This window comes from Anthonomus grandis, chromosome 22 (assembly GCF_022605725.1).
Source record: "Anthonomus grandis grandis chromosome 22, icAntGran1.3, whole genome shotgun sequence".
NCBI classification, from domain to species: Eukaryota; Metazoa; Arthropoda; class Insecta; order Coleoptera; family Curculionidae; genus Anthonomus; species Anthonomus grandis.
Genome location: NC_065567.1, coordinates 36,165,234 through 36,190,300, shown reverse-complemented (window position 1 = coordinate 36,190,300; position 25,067 = coordinate 36,165,234). Strand labels below are relative to the sequence as shown.

Genomic DNA, 25,067 nt, shown 5'->3' with positions numbered 1-25,067 from the left:
TTGGCGTACAACTATCATACAGTTTCTATGAAAATACACCGTCACCAGCCAATAATAAAAAAACACGAATGAATGGAATTTTGCTCTGTATAAAAATTCTCAGAGATAAGGTGACTCATAAGGTGAACTTCAATAATAATATTTGGTCGTCTTTTTTTCGATAAAGCCGGGTTGACACGATCCAAGTATACTTGATTACAGTCTACTTGGATTGTCCGCGAGCAGCACTTGGACGTTACTTTGATCGTGTCACCAGTTCATCCAAGTGCGCTTGGATCAGTAGGTTACATCCAAGTTGAGTAGGACAGTACCCAACTTACTTGGATCCAAGTGGTGTTTGTTTGTGAAATAAAATAGCGTCGGTGTCTGAAAAAAGAAAACTGGAAATAAGCAAAAGAAGAAAATGGTCCAAAAAGGGATAATATTAGATTCATGGAGTTATACGAAGCTGAGGAAAGTTTATGGAATGTGCGTTTAGCGGAATATAAAAACAAACATGCTAGGAATTCGGCTCTTAAACGAATAAGAATAAATATGAATATTCCTGGTCTTAGTGAAAACATGGTATTGAAAAAAATCAATGCCATGCGAACCACCTATAAACAGGAAGCAGAAAAAATTAAAGCATGAAGTACAATAGGCGCGTTAACTGAAGACATTTATGCACCTAGTATTGCGTGGTTTGAAATCGCAGATAGATTTCTACGTGATGTAATGAAGATCAGAAATAAATACACTAATCTGGTAAGTTATTTTATTAATAATTGTTTATGCTGTATAATTGTTTATACTGTAACTAATTGTCAATAATTTTAAAAAGCATTTTTTATTTACTGAAATATTTATTTAACAAAAAGTCGAGTATTAAGAAAAGTATTTGCGTAAAGTCTAGTTAATTTATTATGTTGTTTTGCCAAGGTACGGCACCAGCACCTGAAAAAAATGTGGTATATTTTGTGGTATATATCTGTCTCCTACGTTCTGCCATTTGAGAATAATTCTTGCTGCCTTGTTGATGTATTAAATTAGACAGGTTCGTGGATATGTCCGTTCTCCATGACCCAGGCCTTATGTGTCCATCAAGATGTTCGGTATCAAAAGTACCAGCAGGTGCATAGGACAATCGTGAAATTTGAATCAGCCAGTTATGGAGTGCGCACGTTGCTTTCACAATTTTGTCTACCTCTTCGGGACACAAGTAAATAGGGCTACGATAGATCCGAAATCTCATGATTCTAAATGCATTCTCAACTACTCGTCTAGCCCGAGAGAGCCGGTAATTGAAAATCTTTTCTTCGGCTTTTAAAGGCATTTTTCGAGAATATGGCTTCATAAGATATTCTTTAAGAGCAAACCTCTCGTCGCCCAGAATTACACCCCAATTTGGAAAATTAAGCGAATTATCCTCTATGGAGGCTTTTAATGTAGATTGGTTAAAAATTGTCATTCATTCTTCCCTGACTCCCAACATCTATAAAAATGAAACTGTAATCACTATCAACAAGTGCCATAAGGACGGTGCTAAAAAAGCCCTTATAGTTAAAAAAATCGCTTCAACTACCCTGTGATTGCTGAATGTTGACGTATTTCCCGTCAATAGCTTTACAGCATCCTGGAAAGTTCCAGCACTCTTCAAACCCTCTCGCTATGATATTCCACTCAGCGTTAGTTTTTGGTACCTGAAAAAAAGTAAAATTTTAATAAATTAAATTTCATAAAACACTAATAAATATTTTAATATATATTTTTATTTCTTTTGCAGCCTAAGAAAGACGTGAGTGACTCAACGGACCAGGAACAAAGTGAACAAGAATTTGAAACAGAAAACGAGAGTGACTATACTGCTGAGGCCCACGCTGACACCTTTATTGCTGAGTCACCTAGTACAAATGAAGCATTTAGTGAGACAGATGATTCCATTAATAAAGCGACACTTCATACTGAAGTTTCAAAACCGGAATGTAGCAGTTTTAAGACACCAAAATCAATTTCGAAATGAATGAAAAAATTTAAAAGCGCGATTCCTGAACATATTAAAAAAACGATAAATACTTTAAAATCATTAAAAGAGGATGTGCAAAAAACCCAGATGGTCGATGAGTTTTCATATTTTGCCAATAACATAGCATCTCAATTACGAGAAATTCCAATTGCTGATGCAATGGAGTGTCAATTAGAAATAATGAAAATAACCCAAGAAAAGCGTCTCATGGTAATGCGTCGAAACCAGCAAATTAATGAACCGTCAACTTCATGCAATGCATTTTACAATCCTGCACATAATCAGGAATTAATACTCTCTAATAGAAATAACATTCACCATTCAAATAGATCTGGTACATCAGAACTATCTCCCAGGTCATCAACTTCTGCACAACAAGATGAATCGCTCAGCAACAGCTAAGACAGTTTGTCAGAAGAATACATCACTGGCAGTATATTAAGTGAAGCTATCCGCAGTATCGGTGGTTTTGATGAATATGGAAAATAAGTTAAATTTCTTGTCTTGTTCTTTTTAGGTTTAGGAATATTTCGTTCGTATGTACGTTTGGAATCTATAGCACAACTTTCATAATTTTTTTTTTCAGCATGACATACTTATAATTAGAATATACACTTTCTATATTTTTAACATAAACCAAAAATGCAAAGACGAAAAAACATACAACTTACCTGAATATACATCTCCAATGATTCATAAATTGCTTCAAGTACTACAAATAAAAACTTGGATATTGAAGATTTGGGATCTCTATACAAACATTCTAGCGTACGAAAACAACATCCACTTGCCAAGTAACGAAGGGTAATTTGTAGTTTTAATCTTGCAGGTAATGCAGCTCTCATATTTGTATTAACTTTTTGAATTTTTGGTTTTACACTTTCCACTAGTTGCTCAAACTGTTCTGCAGTTATTCTCAGATGGTTTTTGAATGTGGCTGTATCCTCACCCGCCACTTCTGTAAGGAAATTGGAGGAAGCTCCAAGCGCCTGACGTTTACGTATCCAATTACGAGCCCAAAACTTTCGTTTTTTCTTTTTTATCTCTTTTTTCTGCATTGCAAGCTCGTTTATAAGCATATCAGCAACACTCGCACACCTTCCAATAAATACAGTTCCGCCATCTTTGTATGTTTAATTTGATATCCAAGTCATTTTGCGTGGAAACCAACTTGGTCCAAGTCTACGTGTCCAAGCACACTTGGTCCAAATTGGTATCCAAGTGTACTTAGATCGTGTCAACCCGGCTTAACTGTTGACTTTAGATATAGGACATGATGCATGAAACATACGTAGAATTCCACGCGAAATTCAAAGATGAAATAAAAAAAGGTGCTTTTATTATTTTATTTTGTGAAAAAATTAAGTTGATGGTCGTAATTTATTTTTTTGAGCAACCTTGTATATACAAACTTCACGTACAAAAATGCGCAACTTGAAATAAAAATCGACGGGTCCGAGCGTTTTTTTTTCGAACACATCCCTGATTTTTAAATGAATTTAGACATAACTTTTGGCATGCACTATCTTCATGTGTCTATAAACTTTTTCCTTCAATTCGTTCTCAACTAGAATATAAATTAAAATTACTACAAAAAAAATACTAGTGCAATAAGGATCTTTACAAATAAATTTTGGAATAGACACAATAAAATATTTATACAGATATAAAATCATTATAATATTATAAATGCCCGGGTGATTATAATTGAATATGCATTAGGAATTAAGACACGCAATTGACTTCATTACATGCTTTATGTGAATTTATATTAGTAATAAGCCACAATTCATTAATAAAACTCTTTCTTTAATTATTGGAATTATTTAAAGTGGTGATTTAATGAATAAATCTGGTAAGTGAAAAATATTTTTATGAGAAAACTCTTTATCAATAACAAATCTAAAGTTCAAACAAAAACATCCTAAAGCCTTTTACCTCCTTTTAATTTTTTTTAGTTATCTAGTTGTTTAGTTAATTTATAAAATAAATTCCTACACGCATACACACCTATGTGAAGAAAATGTATTTCAATTTTAATTAAATTAAATTCATACCTGTTAAAATATTATATAGGAATGCCCGAAAATGCTTATAACCCCAAAAATCAAATTAAAATAATAGAAAATTTTTACTTTAATATTAGTGCAATTATATGAGAATTAGAATTTAGCTAAAATAGACAGTAGTTTGACAAAGGAAAGAAGATGAACTTAAGAAATTAATTATTTTAGTTAATTGGATTGTATATTTAAAATAATAAGATAAAGGTTAAAAATAAATAAATAAAAAAACTAAAATAAGTTTTGAATGATAAGTTCAGAACACGGAACACTGAGATGAAGAAACAGCACTGCTGAATAACTGAGAATCCCAATTTTTAAATGCATGTTGTTGATTATCTATGATTTAAAGTGTTTTAATTAAACGAATTTAATTTATAAGAAATTAACAATTTTCGTTAATTAAATTTATAAACTAAAGATTGATAATAAATAAATTTAAAAAACAATTAAAATAGGATTTTAATGAATAAGTTTGAAACAAGAAACACTGAGACGAAAACGAAGTGTAACTAAATATTTTTAGTAGTCTTAAATCATTGTGCTTAGTATATACGTGTATGATAAGTGTGTAATAAATCACTTAACTATTTTTGTGTATCGAGTCTTTCAATTCACACCTAAACGAACCGATAATAGATGAATGTTAAATTTTGTGAAAAATATGATACAATTAAATTTTTAAATTAGGATTAGATTAGTAATTGGACAAATAAAATCACAGACAGAAAATCAATTTATATTCTTACATTATCTCAATAAATAAAAACTCAACGACTAACTTTCTCTTGAAAATTGGTTTATAAAATGAGACTAATACTTGCTAGGATAAAAATTGAATGAATATATTTGGTAAAATTAAGATAAGTCGGTCTAACATTTCTCTATAATTTAGGAATTATATTAAAGGATTTTTTCACATAATTTCTGATTATTCCAACTCACCTTATGTCCTTGTTTCCTTTATTGATCAAAGAGATTATACTGACACAAAAGGGCAAACTCTATGGTGCTCGAGTGTCACAAATAGCGCCACTGCTACGAAGGTCGACGTCTTATCTGGATATTTTTTGAGTCGACACCAATGTACTGTCATCAGCAAAGCTGTAAATTCGGTTAGAAGTTTTGTCGAGAAGGTCGTTGTTATATAACAGAAAGAGGGTAAGATAAGATGCATCCCTGAGGAAGACTAGCTTTAATTTGAGACCTCTGCCAGGTGTGTTTATTAAAGACAACAAGAGTTCTTTGCAAACCATAAGAATACAGTTTGTTTAAGAGGTTTGCATCCTATCGAATGTCGACTATCGAATGCCTTTGAAATATCCAGAGCTTTTGTACGGGATTTACCATATTTCTCGAAAGCCTCGGTCCAAGCATGCGTGACATAGGCCAACAAATCGCCAATAGACCTGTGTTTTGGAAAACCATACTGATGGTCGATGTTGGTGAACTCCAGGTATTTAAAAATTTGGTGGTTGCTCAGTTTCTTCATTACTTTAGTGATTGCCGGGTCTAAAGCAATCGAAAGATAATTGAAGGGCACCATTTTTTCCCTTTTTGGGTTATCGGTGCAAGTTTCCAGTCTCCAGGGAAGAGAGCTCTTCTGTATGAAAGCGAAAATAGATTGCACAACGGTGATGATAATGTCTGCACGACCACACATTTTTTTATTACTATTGGCGGTATTCTATCAGATCTGGGGGCATTGCTCAAATCTTTGAGAACATTTTTAAGATCTCTGTGATAAAAGACTATGGTGAGGCATCTAGAGCTCGGCAAGTAGGTCTGAACAGTCCCTTTTCGCCAACCCCCAGAATCACCCACTCCTACGCCTCCACTCCCAATGCGCGGTCTTCACTTACTCTTTTTAATAGTCTAGTCTTTTTAACAAAGGCTTGCACGTTGTCCCACTCCAGATCTTTAAGATCTTCCCGTTGCAGTGCCGTTGCTCCGAAAGTTTTCCTTCTTAGGCAACTCTACCTATCACAGATACCTAGTATGTGGTATGAAGTTTTCTCCCCTGTACCGCAATTCGGACAGAGTGGGCTTTGTCTTATACCAAAAAGGTGTAGATGCCTGTTTAGACTGCTGTGCCCGGTCAGGATTTCCACCAAGTCTTTGATACTTTGTCGGATCTTTGTTAGCAGTCGCCTTGCTTTAGAGCCATCATGGTCTGGTATCATTTCCTTGGCCTGCCTACATCCTTATGTCCTTCTCCAATTTTCTTGTTTTTTCCCAGGCCCAATTATTAAGTGCCTGGGAGATTTGTTTTTTGCTAAGACCGAGACAAGGTTCAGGGCCTACGAAGGGGTTAACGGAACCTTGTCTTGTAACGTCGGCCCGCTCATTGCCCTCGACACCTTGGTGTCCTAGGACCCACTTCAGTCTCACTTCCCTATATGCTGCAAACCTTTCCAATGCGTCTCTGCATTCCCGGACTAGCGCTGAGCTGGCCCTGGGTTTCTGAATCGCATTGAGGGCAGCTTGACTATCGGAGTAGATGCAAATCTCCCCGTTACCTTCCAATGCCTCTCGTTTGTCTGCTACTTCGAGTATAGCAAACACCTCCGCTTGAAAAACTGTGGTGTGTTTCCCTAGCGGCAAGGATTTCCCTGTGTTCGTTTCCATCCTGTACACTCCGGCTCCGGCTGAATTGGTGCTTTTCATCCATGATCCACCTGTGTACCAGGCCAGGAAACGACTTGGCTCTTTAGTTTGGTTCGCCGACCATTCTTTCCTTGTCGGGATTTCGACTTGAAACCCCTTCTTTAACCTTAGTTTATCACTTTCAGTAGTGCATTTGGATGTCAGAATTGGTATGTTCTTACTCATCTTGAGAGCAATCGTCACATGGCCTTATCCTAAGTGAACAGTCTTTGCAGTCTGGTCAGCTTTTGGGCGTTTATGACCTTTAATACGGCTGGTCACCATACCACGGATCCGTACGAGATCCTCAGTCGTATGGTCGTATTTACTGTCTGCTCTACGTGAGTTTTAAACGTGAGCTTGTTGTCTTAAGTATTTGACCTGCTGCCTCAAGAAGGCAAGTCTGATACATAATGTGAGATTTAAAGCCTGTCAAATTGCGTCTCTTAGTAAAGAGAATGAGCTCGGTCTTTTCAGGGTTGACCGACAGCCCTGTCACCCGACATCACTGTTCCACTATCTTGCACGCGACTTGCATCCGCTCACAGACTGAGTTCACGAATTTACCCGTGCCCATCACTAGTCCGTCGTCCGCGTAAGCCTGTGCATAGAATCCTACAAGTTCTAGCTTCCTGAGGAGACTGTCCAACACCAGGCACCAAAGGTGTGGCCTGCGGGCAGCTACCCTTCACCCTGGCCTCGACACGTCAGATGACAGTCTCCCAGTGTAGCACTGATCTTCCGGTCTTCCAGCGCCGTTTTGACCCACCTGACAAGATGAGCCGAAGTGCCCCTGGTCAGGAGGGCTTGGCAGATAGTATCTGTTTTTGCCTTATCAAATGCTCCTTCCACGTCAAAGAAAAGGGTAAGTGCTATTTCCTTGTTCTCTATGGGTTTTTCAACTTTGCTCACTACAGAGTAAAGTGCCGTTTCCGTCGACTTCCCTTTCATGTAGGCATGCTGATTCCTATGTAGTGGCGATTCTATTAGAATCTCCTCTGTTATATACCTGTCTATAAGCCTTTTATAGTCTTTAGTAGAAATGAAGTCAGGCTTATTGCCGTAAAGGACTTTGGTTGACAGTAGTCTTTCTTGCCCGGTTTTGGGATAAAGACCACATTTGCCGTCCTCGATGTTAGTGGAACATACTCCATTGCAATGCTGGCCTCAAAAACTCTCTTTAAGTAAGGCAGTGTGATTTTGAGACCTACCTGCAACATCATGGGTATGATTCCATCAGGTCCCGCAGTCTTATATAGACTAAACTCACCCACTGCCCAAGCTATGGCTTCGTTTGTTACTATGTTTTTGCCGAATTGTTTTTCCAGTCCGGCTCCGGATCTGGTTCGTCGCACCAAGAAGCAGCGTTTCCTTTTCCAGGAAAGTGATGAAGTTTTAAGGAGAAGCTGAATGGCCTCTTCTTTGTTTGAGGTCTATAGTTTACCTTTCTTCAGGCATCCTATCTCGGTTTTCCTGTCAGAGCCCAGTAGCTTCAGAAGATGGGCTGTGTCTGAGACAGATTCCATCTCTCCTCAGAACTTGCGCCAGCAGTCTGTTACATCGTCGGACATCGTCGGACTTCGTTTTTGAATTTCCTTCTAGCTGTTAAGTATAAATCCCAGTTCTCTTGAGTTCCTTCCTTGAGAGCGTAGTGGTACGACATTCTTACGTCTTTTTTAAGACGGTCCAAAGTGTTATTCCACTAGGGCAATCTCTTATTGCCAACTCTCCTGTGAGGAGATGTTGCCTCGTAAGAACTGATGAGTATACTGTTTTAGTTTTTACTTCTGTATCTAGTTCCTCTTTGGAGGATATGGCTCCACCTAGGGTACCCATGGACTGAACAAGGCCCTCTTTAAATTTGGTCCAGTCGGTAGCCCTCGGATTTCTCTTGAGGGGCTGTTCCTTCTTATCCGAACCGATTTCGAACCGGATCATTCTATGGTCAGGCATCGTTATGTCCTATGATACCCTTCAGTTTTCAACCCTATCCGCAAATGATCGTGTTACCAGCGTTATGTCGATAATCTCTTGTCTAACTCTATGACAAACGTCGGTTCCGCATTTACGTTTGTTACCTCAAGGTTTTCCGATACTAAATATTCTAATAATGCCGTACCCCTCGCGTTGCTATCCGCACTTCCCCGTACAATGTTGTGCGCGTTTGCGTCACACACCGCGATTAATGGAAAACCACCATTTCTTGGCAAAGTCGGTGATTTTTTGCCTTGTGGATCTACGGTAGAGTTTGATGCGAACATCTGACACAGCAAGTTTGCTTTTTCTATTGCGGTCATTGCAAAGCAACCATCTTCCTCAGTCTATGGTGGAATTTTTGACTTATAGAGACCTTTACTAACTGCTTTTGCTATAGGCTATAATGATCTTGATCTATTTGGGCAATTGAGCGAGGTTTATTCTTCACTCTCACATTATTGTTTCCAGGTGTCGACTGTCTGCTTGAGCGCATTTCTCAAGGCAACAAAGTTGACGCAATTTTCAAGGCTTGGGTTTTGGCGCCATTTGCGATACGCAGCATTTGTGTTGTTGACTGCCTGGGTTTAACTTTTGTCGAACCACGGTTTGCTGGCTAAAGAGCTTTTCAAGATGTTTGAAATATATGACTCTATACCTGCCAAAATCACCTATGAAATCTCGCTCGCATACGGTGAAGAATCATTGGTCCCGTATATATGAGTCATAATAATGAAGAGCTCTGTCTTCATATATCTTCATAGATGGTATCGCAGAAGTTTGTTGGTAATAATACAGGGGAATCGCAAAGCATTTTTTTTAATGTTGGCACTTAAAAAGTGTCTCTAGGAAAAAATACATCTTAAAGCAGAATAACCAATTTTTAATTATAAAATGCTCTTTAAATGTTAATTTATGATCGATTACCAGACCAAGATTCTTGGCACTGTTTTTAAAAATAATTTCATCGTTATTAAGTTGAATATTTAAATTACTCAAAAGGTTTGTCTGTGTCTATCGCTACAGAAAAGAATAGCTGTTGATTTAGCAGATTTATTTTTAAATGTAGCTTTTGAATGTCCGCCAGTAAGTTGCTAAGATCAGTATTAAGTTTTTGATTGGCTTGAGCAACATCAGTGTGTTTATACGAAAATAAATTTGAGTGTCATCAGCGTAGTTATGAACCGATTCCAAGCGGTCTATCGGTAATTACCGTTCCTAAATGGTATTAACCAAACACGTCCAAGCGGTTATAGTTATAACCGCTTGAGATACATGACGTCACCAATTAGCTCTTTATACGTCATCAATTTGGAACAGTAATTACCCACGTCCGGAGCTGTTTTCTAAACGTCAAATGTCAAAGATATTGAAATAAGTGCGGGAAAAAATAAAAACAAACAACAAATTATATCCTTTTTAAAAATGACACAAAATTTATTATAGCTAATAAGTGTTCTTTTTTGATATTCATGTTTAAGAACTAATTACATATAATATTACTGACGTCTGGGGTATTATTTAAAAACAAACAAAATGATGATAGTGACAGCTGACAAATTACGAAGTTACTTCAACCAAACACGTCCAAGCGGACACGATTGGTTATGTTATAAAGGGACTGTTCAAGGTGAACCAAGGGCTTAACCGCGGTTAAAACCGATAGATCGCTTGGAATCGGTTATGGTGTTTACAATTTTGTATTATTTTTGTAATCTGTGATGTATAAAGTGTATAAAGTACATATACAATGGGTCAGGAATACTACCTTGGGGAACGCCAACAATCATATCCAGGGCTTTCGAAATTTTGCCATTTAATGTTACCCTTTGTTTCCGGCCAGACAGATAAAAATATATTAAAAAAACGGCCGACTCGCAAAAGCTTAAATAATGTAGTAATGCTAAAAAAATTTTGTGATTTACTAAATCAAAAGCCTTGGAAAAATCTAAGAGAACCAACACGGTGGCTAGATTATTATCCAGTCTGGGATAAGTGAACGATCTGCCTTGCGAGGAACCCACTCTTTAGAAAACTCAATTCAGCTAGGTGCAGATTTGGCCTAAAAAAGAATAATAGAGAACTAATAAGAGTAAACCATCTACGGATGATTTAAAAATTTTTGCAGCAAGACAAAATGAACTAAAAGAGATGCTTAAGATAGTGGAAAAATTCTCCGATAATATAGGAATGAGCTTTGGACTGGATAAATGCCGAACTGTGAACATTATTAAGAAGTTCAAACATTACGAAGTTCAACAAGAGTATGTCAACATAGCGGCGTCGAACTACTAGTTGACTTCGGGATAGCTTTTCCCCGAAACTGAAGGGTTTCTTGTGGCTATCCAAGATCAAGTAATACCAAGAAGAAATTATTTAAAGTTTATCATAGGTGATTCGACGGTACAAAGTGACAGATGCAGATATGGATGTGAGACAACGGAGTCCATTCAGCATGTCACTGATGGATGTCAAACTTTTGCACCAACGGAATATAAAAAAACAGCATACTCTAGTTGCAAAGATCGCAGAGAAACTCTTATCAGAAGCTAAGGTACCATATTATAACTATAAGCCGAACCAGTACTTGAAAATGAACAACACAAATTATATTGGGATCGCATTGTACTTACGGACCAACGAGTAAGTAATAATAGAACTGACCTAATTCTAATCGATGAAATTTCTTGGAAGACAACGCTTATTAATGTAGCTATTTCTACTAATACCAACCTAAGAGCGGAATATAATGAAAAGAGAGAGAAGAGAGAAGACAATGGAAAATGACAGAAGTGCGGACAATCTCAATTATTGTATCAATAACAGGAGTAATGCCAAAGAGCCTGATCAAAAATATAAAACTGCTCAAACTTAAGGAAAGCTATTTACGCTAACTACCTTAACGCTATTATTCACATCTCGAATCATCAGAAAGTTTATTAGAAACGGAGATAACGTCAACTAGTTTAAAAAAACACGTCATGTTTTAGTTTAAGTGTATTAATTGTAAATAAAGGTAAATAACAGAGTCCGATAACATAGAAAGGACTCCATCAGAGCTTCATCTTTCTGATATCTGAGTTATCTGATATCTCTTCTCCAGAGGGGAGTGCAATTGCCGTGTGGCATAAAATCTTTATTAATACTAAAAATAAATAATAAATGCTTTATTGCAAAGAGAAAACAACTTTACAGAACTATCATTAAGCTAATAATTTGCAAATTCCTCTTTTTCCTTCTTTTTATTATAAGGCAACTTGGAGCAGTCTAACTAGAGCTACTTACTGTAGAAATCATTATAATGTAATAATTTCTCCTATTAATTTCTACAACTTATCATTGCCTGGTGTAAGGAAGGTTGAAGCATAGCAATTAGGCAACTGTAGACGGTTCAAATGCTCGTACCGGAGCCATAAGAATCCCTATTCAACGATGGAGGTACTGCTAGTTCCTAGCTTAGCTACCGCCAATCCATATTTTTATAGGAGCAGAAATAAAGAGGGTCCAAGACAGGTTCAACGAGGTCAAAGCCCCATAGAAGGGCAAATAAAAGCAGGGATCTATAAAGTAGAGAAAATCAAGAAGTAGAGTTAATCTATAACATGCTATCAGATAAGATAATTCCTCAATAATACTTCAACATATGCATTTCTGGAAAAATCCCTGGCCATCTAATAAAAACAGACTTAGTCTGGTATACAGACGGCTCAATGACCAATCAAGGCTCAGCCTCAGTGACAAGCTAAATACAAATATATGAAATACAAATATTGCAAGAAATTTGGCCAAAATATGACTTCAAGCTATTTGAGGCAGATGCTACCAATTATAACAATGATTACATTAAGATAGATTCTTTTCTTATGAGTAGGAATAGAATGTCTGTAGTAACAGAACGTTCAAAATGTAAAATAGAAATTAAAAAAATGGGACCACAATTGTACAATTATTTACAATGATGTTTAATTACATTGAAAATGCTATCTAGATTCCCTGAGAATTCTTCTTGGAACATGTTGATGTCATGTATGTTTAGTGGAATGGTGACTTTATAAAAATAATAGCGAAGTTATAAATATGCTTGCAAAATGTTTTAAAATTTATGTTGTATTCACTACTCATTTACCTCAAGCGCCCGCACCTTAATTTTGAGCCTTTTAAGCTGCTGTTGCGTCTCTTGGGAGTCAATCCTGATACTCTTTAGTTGCTGACCAAATCGAGTCGATGAATTGATTGCCGAATTACCAATGATGGACCGAAGCTTGCGCAGCCTTCATTCTTTACTGAAGAACGTAGAAACATTCTTTACCGAAGATATTCGTAGAAAAGAACACTTTTTTTACGAATAGAATGTTCTAAGAACATAACAGATTACATTTCAATCGCGTCGGCATTATAGGAAAGGTGAGCTGTTACGTAATAGGAATATGTGCAATGAGATTTCGGCACATTGCAACTCCTTTCTAAATTCCGAGAGAGATATTCGTAGAATATGCTGATGTCATAATTCCGCTAAGTGGATTGGTGAGTCTATTAAAAAAATTAATAGCAATTGTTACAAATAGGTTTATATTTCAAAAAACAGTGGTTTATATATAAGATAATATAAGGTAAAGTAGTACACAACAAAGTTTTAAAACAATTTTATTAAATTCATGAACAAATTGTTTCATTTGTTAAGGAATTTCCTAGAGGTATAAAACTTACTACGTAATATGACAACTTTATTTACAAAATATATTCTCGCTATAATACTCTTCGTGACAATGATGTTAAAGATCACCAACCTCAGAATAAGTTAAGACACGTGATTATGTATTTCTCCTTACCATTCCCTAGGTATTGTTTCAGTCTTTGACGCCAATTTTTTGCTTTAAGAAGTGTTTTATGGCATGAAGAAGTTAATTATGTTGCCCAGTAGTGGTATACTACGTAGCCATCCTAAAGGATAAAACTAGAATTATCCTAGGATGGTAGTTTGAAATAATAAATTTTAATAGAAGAAGCTAGAATACTGGTTAAAATCCAGCTTTTCCTAAAACTTTTAAAAAGTTCTAATATTTAACAGAGGATGGTGCCGCAGACGATTGTCCAGAAAAATAAACTATTAATTTTGACCTGGTTTATTTAATGAAAAGTATAAAAAAAGTAGCAATACGCCATTTATTTGTAGTTATCTTTCATATTCAAAATGATTATAAAATTCGCGCTTGTAAGGAGCAGTAAGTTTTCCTTTACCTCCAGCAGCTTTACCGGCGCCCGCACCTGATTTCCCTCCGTTGTCGTTTCCACTTGGTTGCTCTGGTGGAGGAGGAGGTGGAGGCAATTGCGCCGCCTTCGCTAATCCAGCAGCCGCCTTAGCAGCGGCTGCAGCAGCATTAGCTGCTGCCACCTGCGCAGCGACCTGAGCCTTTTGAGCTGCTGCTTGCGTCGCTTGGAAGTCAATCCTGACACTCTTTAATTGCTGACCGATTTGATCTAGTCGTTGCATTGCTGAACCCACCATTGATTGCTGAGCTGCTAGCTCCCCCGCTGCCTCTGAAGCTGCTTGAGTAACATGATCGGCAGCAGCTTGCGCAGCATTCAATGTTTGCTGAAGAACGTTCACGTGTGCGCGAGCTTCCTGCGCAGCACGGTTGGTTGAGTCTGCGGCTCTTTGTGCTTGCATAAGTTGTTGCTGTTCTCCCATAAGTGCTTGTTGAGCATCTCTGAATTGCTGTTCGAGTCCTTGAAGGATAATTTGTTTCCCTGCTAGGGCAGCTTGGGCAGTTGCGGATGCCTATATTGAAAATAATTATTTTTAAGTAAATGTTATTACTGAATTATTGTAAGTGATTAGTAATAATAATGTCTTACTCCGGCTGCAGATTGCGCTAGGGTATTCTTGGCCACATAGGCCGCCTGGTAGCCAGCGGCGTCCTGATTGTTTACAGCATCTTTTGCTGTATTTGAAGATCCTTCTGCAATGCTTCTTAAACTACTACCAACACTGAGACCTTGTTTTTTGTCCCCTGCTGATACAGCTTGACCACCCTGGTCGGACACACCTCCCGTGTCACTTTGGTATTGTATGTCAAAATTTGATAGGACGTTTATTTCTTCATACTCTTGTGCGTTTAATGGTGATACCACTAAAATAAAAATAAACCTCAAATAACTGTAAAATTATACTCATCATATTATGTTTCAATGCGTGGTGGATTAATACTTCAGGTGCAAAAATCAAAATAATATTTTCATGGCTAGAGGGAGAATATTCATGAAAATATAGGAAAAACTAAAATTATAAATAAGATAATTTGTACTTACGGATGCATGTTACCACAAGAAGAAAGCAGAACACCATTATATAATTTTGCTGAAAAAATAAATGTTTTATTTAGAGAGGTATTTTAGACTCAAAATGTTAAATACCTACCAAAGAAACATATAATCCTAATATGGGGTTTATTGCTATTTGGCGGACTGACGAAAATTTGCCAACTCAAGGCTTTATACCAAGTAAGTTGTAAGACCGTCTTATTAGCTAAAGGAGGGGATACAGATCTAAGAAGTCTATGAAATAGACAGAAAACGTAAAAAGAGAGAAACCAACCATTATAAATGACTCGGTTTTTAGGAAGTGCACGAAATGGAACAATTTAAGAATCGAATTGATTGACGTATTTTTTTTTTACTAATAACTTTTATCGAAGCTGTGCGGTTTCATCTAAAAATTTCACTTTATATTTGCCGTTCAAATAATTCTTATTCAATAATAAGATCGACGCCGATTTACAATTCATTAACCCAAAGGTTTTATATAAGCTCGGAATTAGCAACGCCCCAATTTTTTGTCCACTATTGACACAATTATTTGGTAACAGCAGATATTTGCTAAAATGCAACAACTGTGCCATAAAAATGTTCGAATTTTTTTAAATGTTGGTTCATCATAAATTAATTATGCCAAAGTAATTTATCGGTATAAAAATATATTGAATTTTTATGGTAAAAATATTAGACACGCCTTATTTATATTTTTTTTATTTTACTTTGATAATATTTATTTATTTACTGATTTATTGACAAGTTCAGTTCATTTTATACTAAAACATTTAACTATAAGGAAATATACAGGGTCTGTCTTAATTCAGTATGCACAATAAATTTGACATGCAATTATTTGCATAATTTTAAGATAAAAAGTTCAAATGTAATTATTTTATTTATTTATTTATTTAGAAAATGTACAGTACAAACATGTGTATAATCATATCTCTAGATCTGAGTTTCACAAATTTGTTTCATGCACCTATGTAGGTGTTTACCTGTATGTGCAGAAATTTATTATACATTATTCCTAATATTAAATTATAACACAAGTGAAATAATGTATTCCTGTAGCCTTAACTTACTAACAATATTGATTATTATTAACAAAATTTATATTCAATGATCATTGAGATAGTTTTACATTAACAATCCCCAAGAAATACCCATTTGAGGAGCAGAGTTGCAAAACGCAGTTTGTCCAAATTTTCACATTTTGAACTAAAGGTGGCGCAACATTATTTAACCGAATTTCTATCATTTCACGTCATTTTGGACGTTCAAATCGAATTTTGTACCATTTAAAATATATTGCGAAAATCCCCTAGACATGCAAAAAGCATTTAGTTTATCACCTTTAGACAAACAAAAAGTATTTTGTCCACAAGAAAAACAAATCGCGTTTGGTCCAGATGTAAATATGTTTGTTTGATAACCTAATTTCTGTCGGTGTGGTTTTATTTATGTACAAGTATTTTGTGTTTGTTTCATTACTTTTTCGTGAAGTTTAAATCACAATGGAGTCTGTAGATGGTGAGCACATTCTTGGTGATAGTGACCGGGGTAGCCGAAAGCGACAAATTAATTTAACAACTAGAGAAAGAAACAAACAAGTGAGGTTTGAATTTATTTTTTAAGACTTATTTATTTTTGTTACAACTTTATACTATTTTAAGGTATTCAAACCATGATCCCGATTTAGAGCAATTTAATATAGCTTGCAACCATAAAAATAATTCAAATTTAAAACGTCAGCAAGTGAGTCGAGAAGATGTAATTAAACTTCGGCAAGTTTTTTATAGAAAATCCAATAAAACCGTTCAAGATGGAATTTTAGCCAGTTACATTACTTTAGATATACCTAAACGAAAAAGGTGTCGCAAGGCTGATGGAAAACCTCACTCTTTTGCAGTAAAATATTGCGTAAGTTAAACTAAAAGTGCTCAAATCCCCACGCTGTTATATACATGTATTTTTATTTAAAAAAAATATGGATTTTTAAATTTTTTTTTAGTTTGAATGTTTCACCAAATTTTATTTAGGTTTTCGTTAAGCAACAAAAATTGCAGGTTTGTCAGAAGTTTATAATGGCTGTCAATGTTGGTCAGAGGAGGGTGAATACCATTTGCAGGAAAGTGCAAAGTGGGGAAACAGTTTTAACATAAAAAAGGGGAGGGGATAGACGCACTTTTAAGTTTGTGGGTAAACTGAATGCTGTAAGATCTTTTATTAGTCAGTTACAAGGAAAGGAAAGCCACTATAGAAGAAAAAAGTCTCGACGGATTTATGTATTATCAGAATACAGCATTTCTATACTTTGGCAATTATATAACAAAAAATCACCAAAAAATCTGAAAGTAAATTACAAATATTTCAGCCGGGTGTTTAGTAAATACTTTAATATAGGATTCGGTAGTCCCGCTACTGACGTCTGTAGCTACTGCGTTAGAACGCAAACCAAAATTGGTATGTCTCAAATTGCTACACAAAAACAAAAGTTATGTACTAAACTAAAAGTGCATAAATTCCGTGCATCACAATTTCATAAATTAATGAAAGTTGAAGATCCCAATACCATTTCATATTGCTTTGATCTGCAACAAGTTCAGGTATTATCGAAGGTCCCTATTCAGGAGGCATTTTACGCCCAACAGCTGTCAATATACTTTTTTTGCATTACCAAACTTAATTGTAAAGACCCAGTATTCTATACGTGGATGGAGCACCAAGCAGGTAGAGGGGCGACTGAGATATCTTCCGCTCTTATCGATTTTTTGAAAAAACTTACATTTCTAGACAATGCGACAAAAATCCGTTATTTTGCAGATGGGTGTGGAGGACAAAATAAAAATAATCATGTTGTGCATGCTTTAATGTTTTGGCTCCAAACGTTTTCATGTGAGCAGATTAGGGACATAGAAATCATATTTCCAATTAGAGGTCACTCTTATCTCCCCGCCGATCGTATCTTTGGACGCATTGAAAAAAGCTTAAGGTTAGTATTATAAAAACTCCAGATCAATATTGGGATATCTACACCAAAGTGGATGGCGTACAAAAACTTGGAACTGACTGGCATTTACTTGACATAAAAAACTTTTGCTGCATCTGAAAAAAGTGACTAGGATTCATTCTTGTCGAAGACTTTTGTTAAAGAAAAAAAGTTCCACCCATAATATTTTGCTGAAAGCTGAGTTACTATATCACAATTTTTTGGTGGTAATTTACCCAAAAATTTTTTCCAAATTAGTATTTACTTATCCTAAATTTTCATAATTTTTCCTAAGTCCTAACTCGGTAAGTAAGACCGATTCGTAGCAACAGTTTTTGATGTTTCCTGAAAATTTACAATTTTAGACAAACCGCATTTTGCAAGTCTGCTCCTCATTTGATCTTAAACAATCTGACAAAACATCACAATAAATTACAAACATTTTAACAGATTATTCACGTATTTTGCGATAAATATTTTGGCCTGTTTAAAATATTGATAATAATTTTTTAGTTCTCTTATACTTTTAGGTAATAAATTATATATTTTTGGTGCAACTACAGATGCAAATCTCTGGTTACCATCAAACCTTCTAAAAGGGACAATCAACATATTATTATAATTATTCCTGGTAGGATAAACATGATCTACATGCTGTTGATTTTTATTTCTAAAACAATAAATATAATTGCTTAAAAAGTATAGACCTCTAACATTTAAAATGCTTTCATTGTATAGTTGATTTGTTGGATATAGATAATATTTCCTGAAATAATCTTTAATAGGTAACTCTGAATTACATTTAATTGACTGAGAGCATTATTGTAAAGTCCTCCCCAGGCTATGATACCGTATCTTAACCCATTAATACCTAGCGTCCCTTATAAAGGACCAACAAATTCCTTGCGATAAAAAAAGTGGGGATTCATCGAGCACTTATAGTCGCAAAGCGTATTTAGCACACTTGATTCGACGTGTCAGGTGTTTTTGTTTTCTATTTCTCGCGAAATTATTATTGAAAATGGATCCCTCTATGTACTCTACTAGGGGTCAAGGGTAAGTTTTATTTTATGTATGTCTAAATAAACATTTTCCGCATTAATTACTAATTGAATCTTTATAAATAATGTTCAAAGAAAATAGTAAAGGTCATCGAACCCCTGATTTGAACCGCATGTAAAATACGTTACTACATATGTATAAGGGACGCTAAGCGCTATGTCTCCTTTATTGCAGATTGACCTTAGCTCAATGGACTGTTTAAAGGAGGACGACGACTTGCCGGAATCTAACATCTATATTTTACCTCCAGATGATGGAAATGAGACCGAAGTTGATAGCGACGAATCTGACGACGAGCATACAGCGAATATAAATCACCTACCTCGCGGAATCCTATCCCAGGAATGTGAAATAGCTTACGTAAATGACTGACGATTCTGATCCTGAAGATTTACTGCCCTTATCTGCCCGTCAGAAAAACCTAAAAGGCAATAACAATACAAAGCAACAAACAGAGTACGCGTACCAAAAATCAAGATGACGGGAGCCTGATCCTGATACTGGCCGAGTAAATAATAGTGACCTTGTGATTGTCTGTAGCCCTAGTGAACCCTCACAGGATGCAAAAAATGCAATTAGCCGGGTTGATTTTTTCAAATTGTTTTTCAATGAAGAACTTTTGACGTTGATTATTACGGAAAGAAAGAAAGAAAGAAACTGTGCTATATTACGTAAGAATAATCTTGTGTACAAGCATCCTACAAGCTAAAAAAATAAAATAAAAATACAATTTCAAAAATTGACAAAACAATGAACAAATTTAAAAACAAGAAGACAAAACTTTTTGAACATACTTGAATTAAAGATAACTAAATAAAACAATCAATTACTAAACTTGTTGACAAAACTAGAGAAGAAAAAAGGAAAAAAAAATTTCCAACATGTCCAAGGTTAAAACCTATCATTAAAAAAGTCATACAGGTTATAATATGCCTTAGTCAATAAAAGCGACTTTAATTCTCTTTTAAATTTCTCAACATCCGATATATGTCTAACACATAGAGGAACATGATTGTAAATTTTTTTACTTATGTAAATTAATGAGTTTTTGGTAAGGGAAGACGTAGGAATAGGTAGGGGAACATCATTTACACGACGAGTCAAATGGCCAGTGTCAGAGGATAGTTTGGGAATTTTGTGAATAAGAGCAGCTGTTTCTAAGATAAATAGTGAAAAAAGAGTTAGGATTTTTTCAGAAATGAAGAGGGGTTTGCAAGAATCTCTTAACTTAGCAGAACACAGGTATCAAACTGCTTTTTTTTTGAATAACAAAGACAATGTTAAGTAGCGCTTTATTGGTTAAAGCCCAAAAAGGCAAACCATACCGAATATGAGATTCAATAAGTGAAAAGTACACTGAACGTGCAACCACCCCTTCCAGCTCTTGTTTTACCATTCTTACTGCAAAACATCCAGAAGATAATTTCCTAGCTAAATGTAAAATATGATCTTCAAACCGAAGTCGACCATCAATAGTAATTCCTAGGAACTTGCAGCACTTTTTATTCTGCAAGAGGGAATTTTCGTCAAACATCAGACCCTGAACATCGCACTTAAACCCCATAATAGACGTACTCTTTCTTACATTAAACACGAGCCTGTTGGAAGCACACCACCCTGATAAAATCTGAAGGTCTTCAAGGAAGTCTTAATATAATCAGAATTTTTATGGCTCCATAGTATGATCAGCAAACTGAACCTTTGCTGCTTGCCCTGCAGTTTCAATGAACTTAAGTCATCCACATACAGTAAAAATAAAAGTGGTCCCAACACTGAACCCTGGGGAACGCCGCATTTTAGGGATCTAGAAGCAGACAAACGCCCAGACACTGTAACCTTCTGAGTACGATTTGATAGATAGGACTCAAGCCATCGCAACGCTACGCCCCTAAAACCATATTTATCGAGCTTAGATAACAGTATTCCATGATCCACACAGTCAAATGCTTTGGATAGATCACAAAACACTGCCGCCGATGACTCTCCAGAATTCAAGGACACATAGACGCTCTCCAAAAAGCTAAAAACAGCATCATGAGTCCCTTTACCGGCTTGAAATCCAAACTGATTTGCAGACAAAATGCCATTATGATGTAAAAAGGACAAAATTCTGCTTTTTGCAAGTTTTTCAACTATCTTAGAGAGGGTAGACAAAATAGAAATGGGACGGAAATTACAAGGCTGATCCAAATCTCCACCCTTATGAAGAGGGATAACCATTGCCTCTTTAAAACATGAAGGAAAAATGCCAATATGTAAAGAATTGTTTATGGCAGAAACTAAAGCATTTAAGGCTGAATCAGGCAAAAAGAGTAACAACCTCGAAGATATCCCATCAGCTCCAAATGATTTATGGTTTTTTAGGCGTTTGATTTCATTTTTTACTTCGGTAAGATCGACAGGATTAAAGAAAAATAAATGCTCAACAGACACTTGTTGAAGATAGTGTAAGGGAACAATGTTACTACGAATGCCCTTGAGCAAGATATTAGGTATATCACAATAATAATCGTTTAAAATGTCAGGTCTTAACTCCGGTTCAGAAAGTAATAGGTATGCACGGCAGAAAAATGTAGAACTAAATTTTACTTTGAACAAACTGCATGTGGTACTTGAAGCGTTTCTTTTATCGGGATATGGAAAATATCCAAACAGAAGACTCTATTGGTCGAGTGAAGAAGATATCCCAAAAATATTACAACACAGCATGCGTCGAAATCGGTTTGAGACTCTATTAAAGTATATTCACTTTAATGACAATTACCCCAAGACGACAGGCTTTGTCAATTGAGACCCTTGATAGATAGTCTAATCCTGAATTTTAGAACACACAATAGCTTTGATGAGCATTTATCCATTGACGAGAGCATGGTGCCATATTATGGAAAACATTATGCCAAGCAATACATTCGGGGTAAGCCCATAAGATTTGGCTACAAAAATTGGGCTATTTGTTCGAGTAGCGGATACATGTATGGTTTTGAGATTTATACCGGAAAAAATCAAAACAAAGAAAAAGAAAAGAAATTTGGTTTAGGTGGAGATGTAATACTATCTTTACTAGAGCAAATCAAATTACCTTCAGGTAAGGGTTATAACATTTTTATGGATAGTTACTTTACAGGCCTTCCTCTCTTTGACTATTTATCGAAAAACAATTATTGTGCCACAGGCACAATAAGAGATAGTCGTTTAGAGAAATCTCCGGTACAAACTAAAAAGGAATGGAATAATCAGCAAACGGGAAGCTATAAGTATTATCGAAATGACACCAGCATGCTCGTACAATGGAAAGATAATAAAGTTGTTTCTATTGCATCCAATTTTAAAACCACTGAAGTAACTAACACACTTCGTCGGGACAGGGTCACCCGATCCAAGAAGACCGTTCCTCAGCCGAAAAGAGTAGCCAACGATAATAAATATATGGGTGGTATGGACAAATTAGATGGTATTGTTGCGGCTTATAGATCAAGATTTCGAGAAAGGAAATGGTATTGGCCACTAGTCTTATACAGGGTGTCCCGAAATTACATCGCAATATTTTACCAGCCGCATCTTTGTCTAAAAATATTACCAAAACTTCATATACAGGAATCTTGAAAAGTGAATCGTTTTCATGTTATAGGGTGTTTTATAATTCCCAGGTTTTTGTTAATATCTTCGAAACTGGTCGTTGTTTCTCGAAATTTTTATCGTATACTACTGGTATTATTACTAACTGATTTTATAACATTATATGCTAAAATGTAAACAGGGTCGATTAAAATTAGTGGTCAGCAAAGTTAAAAATGTCAAAACTTTTTTCCAGCTACTTTTTAATAATTTTCGTAATAAAATCGACAAGAATCAATATTTTTAATTAAACCGAATTTTAATTTAATTGTTGTTGTTTGTTTGATGTACTTACGAGTATAGGTATATTAAGAATATTTGATTGTTGTTAATAGACAACGTTTTCATGGAATGCTCTTTTTCCTTAAGCTTTTTATAGAAATTTGTTAAAATAAAACTACTTTTTTTTAAATATGATAATTATTGGTTTAATTAGTCACTTTATATAAAAAAGAATTCAGTCCCTTTGCTGTATATTTTTTAAGTGAAAAAATTTTGAATTATTTATTAATTAAGTAATTATAATGAACGTATGTTGCATATATTATATGCAACACATACTACATAGCTCAGTAATTTAATAAATTTGCACAGACTAAAGTTTGATCTGTGCAAATAAACGGTATAATTATAAACTCTATAGTTTTTTTTTTAAATTAATTTATTAAAAATAATGTGACTATTGCTAATATCATGTTATCTAAAAAATTATGGTTATAATGTGTTGGTTAAAAAGGTTGAAGAAAGGGGGGTATGTTTTACGGCCTAGGGCCCACCTCAAAAATAGGCACTGCAGTAGGGTGAAGTGGGGTAAGTGTAATAAAAAAAATGATAGTGGCACTTTAAAATTTCATAACAAAAAAACCAAAAAAGAAATCGGGTTCATTTTTAGTAGGCACAGAGCTTATTTCTTTATTAAATCAATGTCATATTTATTTATTTTTTGTCTGCTTTTGTTTTTTCATAAACTAAAATAAAAAAACATGTCGGCTGATTACACTTGTCCCAGAGAATGAGGCTCTCATGACTCCTAACTGTCATATGCTTACTTTGCCGATGGATCTGGGGCAAGTGTACTATAGTATGAAAAATTCTGGGTTAATAAAAAAATAGCTTGATACTTATCTTAATTTATAAGGAAGTTATGAACTTTTTTCGTGGAGCAATGATAGGGAATAAAACTCGAAGATTTTCTGAAAAGTATATTACGTAGGTAAGTTGAGCAAAACAGGCTGTGACATGTTTTTTTTTTAATGTATTTAACGTTATATGAGGTAAAGGATACTGAAAAAGTTAGTTCTCCTCTTCGCCCTAAAGTGGGTTCTGGTAAAACTCGCTCTATATCTAATGCAGCCACTAAGTGATGGTCCTTTTGTTCAGGCCAGTGAAACACTGAACTATGCGCGTTTCGGTTTGATTTTTTAAAAACTTAATGGTAGGTTGCGATTCTTCATCAAGCGTTGTTATTTGACCAGCATAGAAAAGTATACTTTTCTTTGCTTTAAATGAGACCAAAACCCAGTTTCCAATGTTAAGGTTTTCTACCCCTTTGAGAAACAATTCATCTTGTTTTAATGCTTCTTCATCTTCCTCTAACCTTTTTGCATAAGTCTCAAAGGTGACGTCGTCGGATTCACTGTCACTTAAAATTTGCGGTTCGTCTTCATCTGAAGAGCTCTCATTAATATGTTTTGCTGTTATTTTTTTTTATTCCTTCTTTGTTTTCGTTGCTAATTCTTTCGCTTTCTTTGCTTTATCTTTCGCTATTCTTTCATTTTCTTTTTTTTTGCTCAGCCATTTTCTTTTTTTTTATGTTTTCTTTTGCTGTTATAATTTCAGCTCCCGGAACTACCCTTTTTCTTCTTTCTTTTTCGTTAGGGCGGGGCGATTGCCTCACTGTTTCCAGCAACAATTCTTCAAATGATACAGAACCGCTACTTGGTGCTGCTATTGATATTGGTCTACTTGGCCCTGCTATTGGTTCTGGTCGCGGTTCTGATGCTAGCTGCTGCGTGGTTGGTTTCTCTCGCGATGGCTCTTCATGGCTGCTTGTGCTGGGTTCATTAAGAGGTTGTTCTGTGGCGGGTTGGAGATTTCTCAAACGTTCTTCATATCTTCGTAGAGCTTCTGGATCATATTTAGAGCGGTCGATGACAGATCTATTAAATGGGCATATTCCTCCTCTACGAAAGCCTGATGTCAGTAAAGCTGGATCTGTCTCTTTCCAAATTGTGCTCACAAGTACCGAAAAATCTTTCTTTGGTATTTTAACACCCGCATGTTTTCTTTGGTACTCCGCTAATTTGGAATCCCACCGTGACTTAAGGCTCTTAAAGACAGCTAGGTCTATGGATTGCAATAGGTGGCTGGAGTGTGGAGGTAATTTAAGTATAATTATATC

The 25,067-nt window shown here is 35.5% G+C and overlaps 1 protein-coding gene across 2 annotated transcripts; it reads right to left on the bottom strand.

Annotated features, from left to right (window-relative positions):
* Positions 1 to 13,397: 13,397 nt before the first annotated feature.
* On the bottom strand, positions 13,398 to 19,893 carry LOC126748302 (tol-Pal system protein TolA-like). 2 transcript variants are annotated; one of them, XM_050457437.1, is made up of 5 exons: positions 15,104 to 19,893; positions 14,995 to 15,043; positions 14,542 to 14,816; positions 13,924 to 14,464; positions 13,398 to 13,626 (listed from the first exon to the last, which is right to left on the bottom strand). In XM_050457437.1, exons 2-5 carry the CDS (start codon positions 15,029 to 15,031, stop codon positions 13,571 to 13,573), a joined length of 909 nt encoding a protein of 302 aa, XP_050313394.1. In that variant the 5' UTR covers positions 15,032 to 15,043; positions 15,104 to 19,893; the 3' UTR covers positions 13,398 to 13,570. The 2 variants fall into 2 exon arrangements, with proteins under 2 accessions (XP_050313394.1, XP_050313392.1); XM_050457435.1 differs by having other exon boundaries at positions 13,398 to 14,464; positions 15,104 to 19,892.
* Between the last annotated feature and the right edge of the window lie 5,174 nt (positions 19,894 to 25,067).

What these genes read in the sequence shown, in the direction of transcription:
- LOC126748302 (XM_050457435.1), bottom strand. Translation starts at nt 15,031, where the DNA reads ATGGTGTTCTGCTTTCTTCTTGTGGTAACATGCATCC. An exon ending in TCTTGTGGTAACATGCATCC is followed by an intron (nt 14,817 to 14,994) that starts GTAAGTACAAAT and finishes TTTTTATTTTAG; the next exon opens with TGGTATCACCATTAAACGCA. An exon ending in TAGCGCAATCTGCAGCCGGA is followed by an intron (nt 14,465 to 14,541) that starts GTAAGACATTAT and finishes TTTTCAATATAG; the next exon opens with GCATCCGCAACTGCCCAAGC.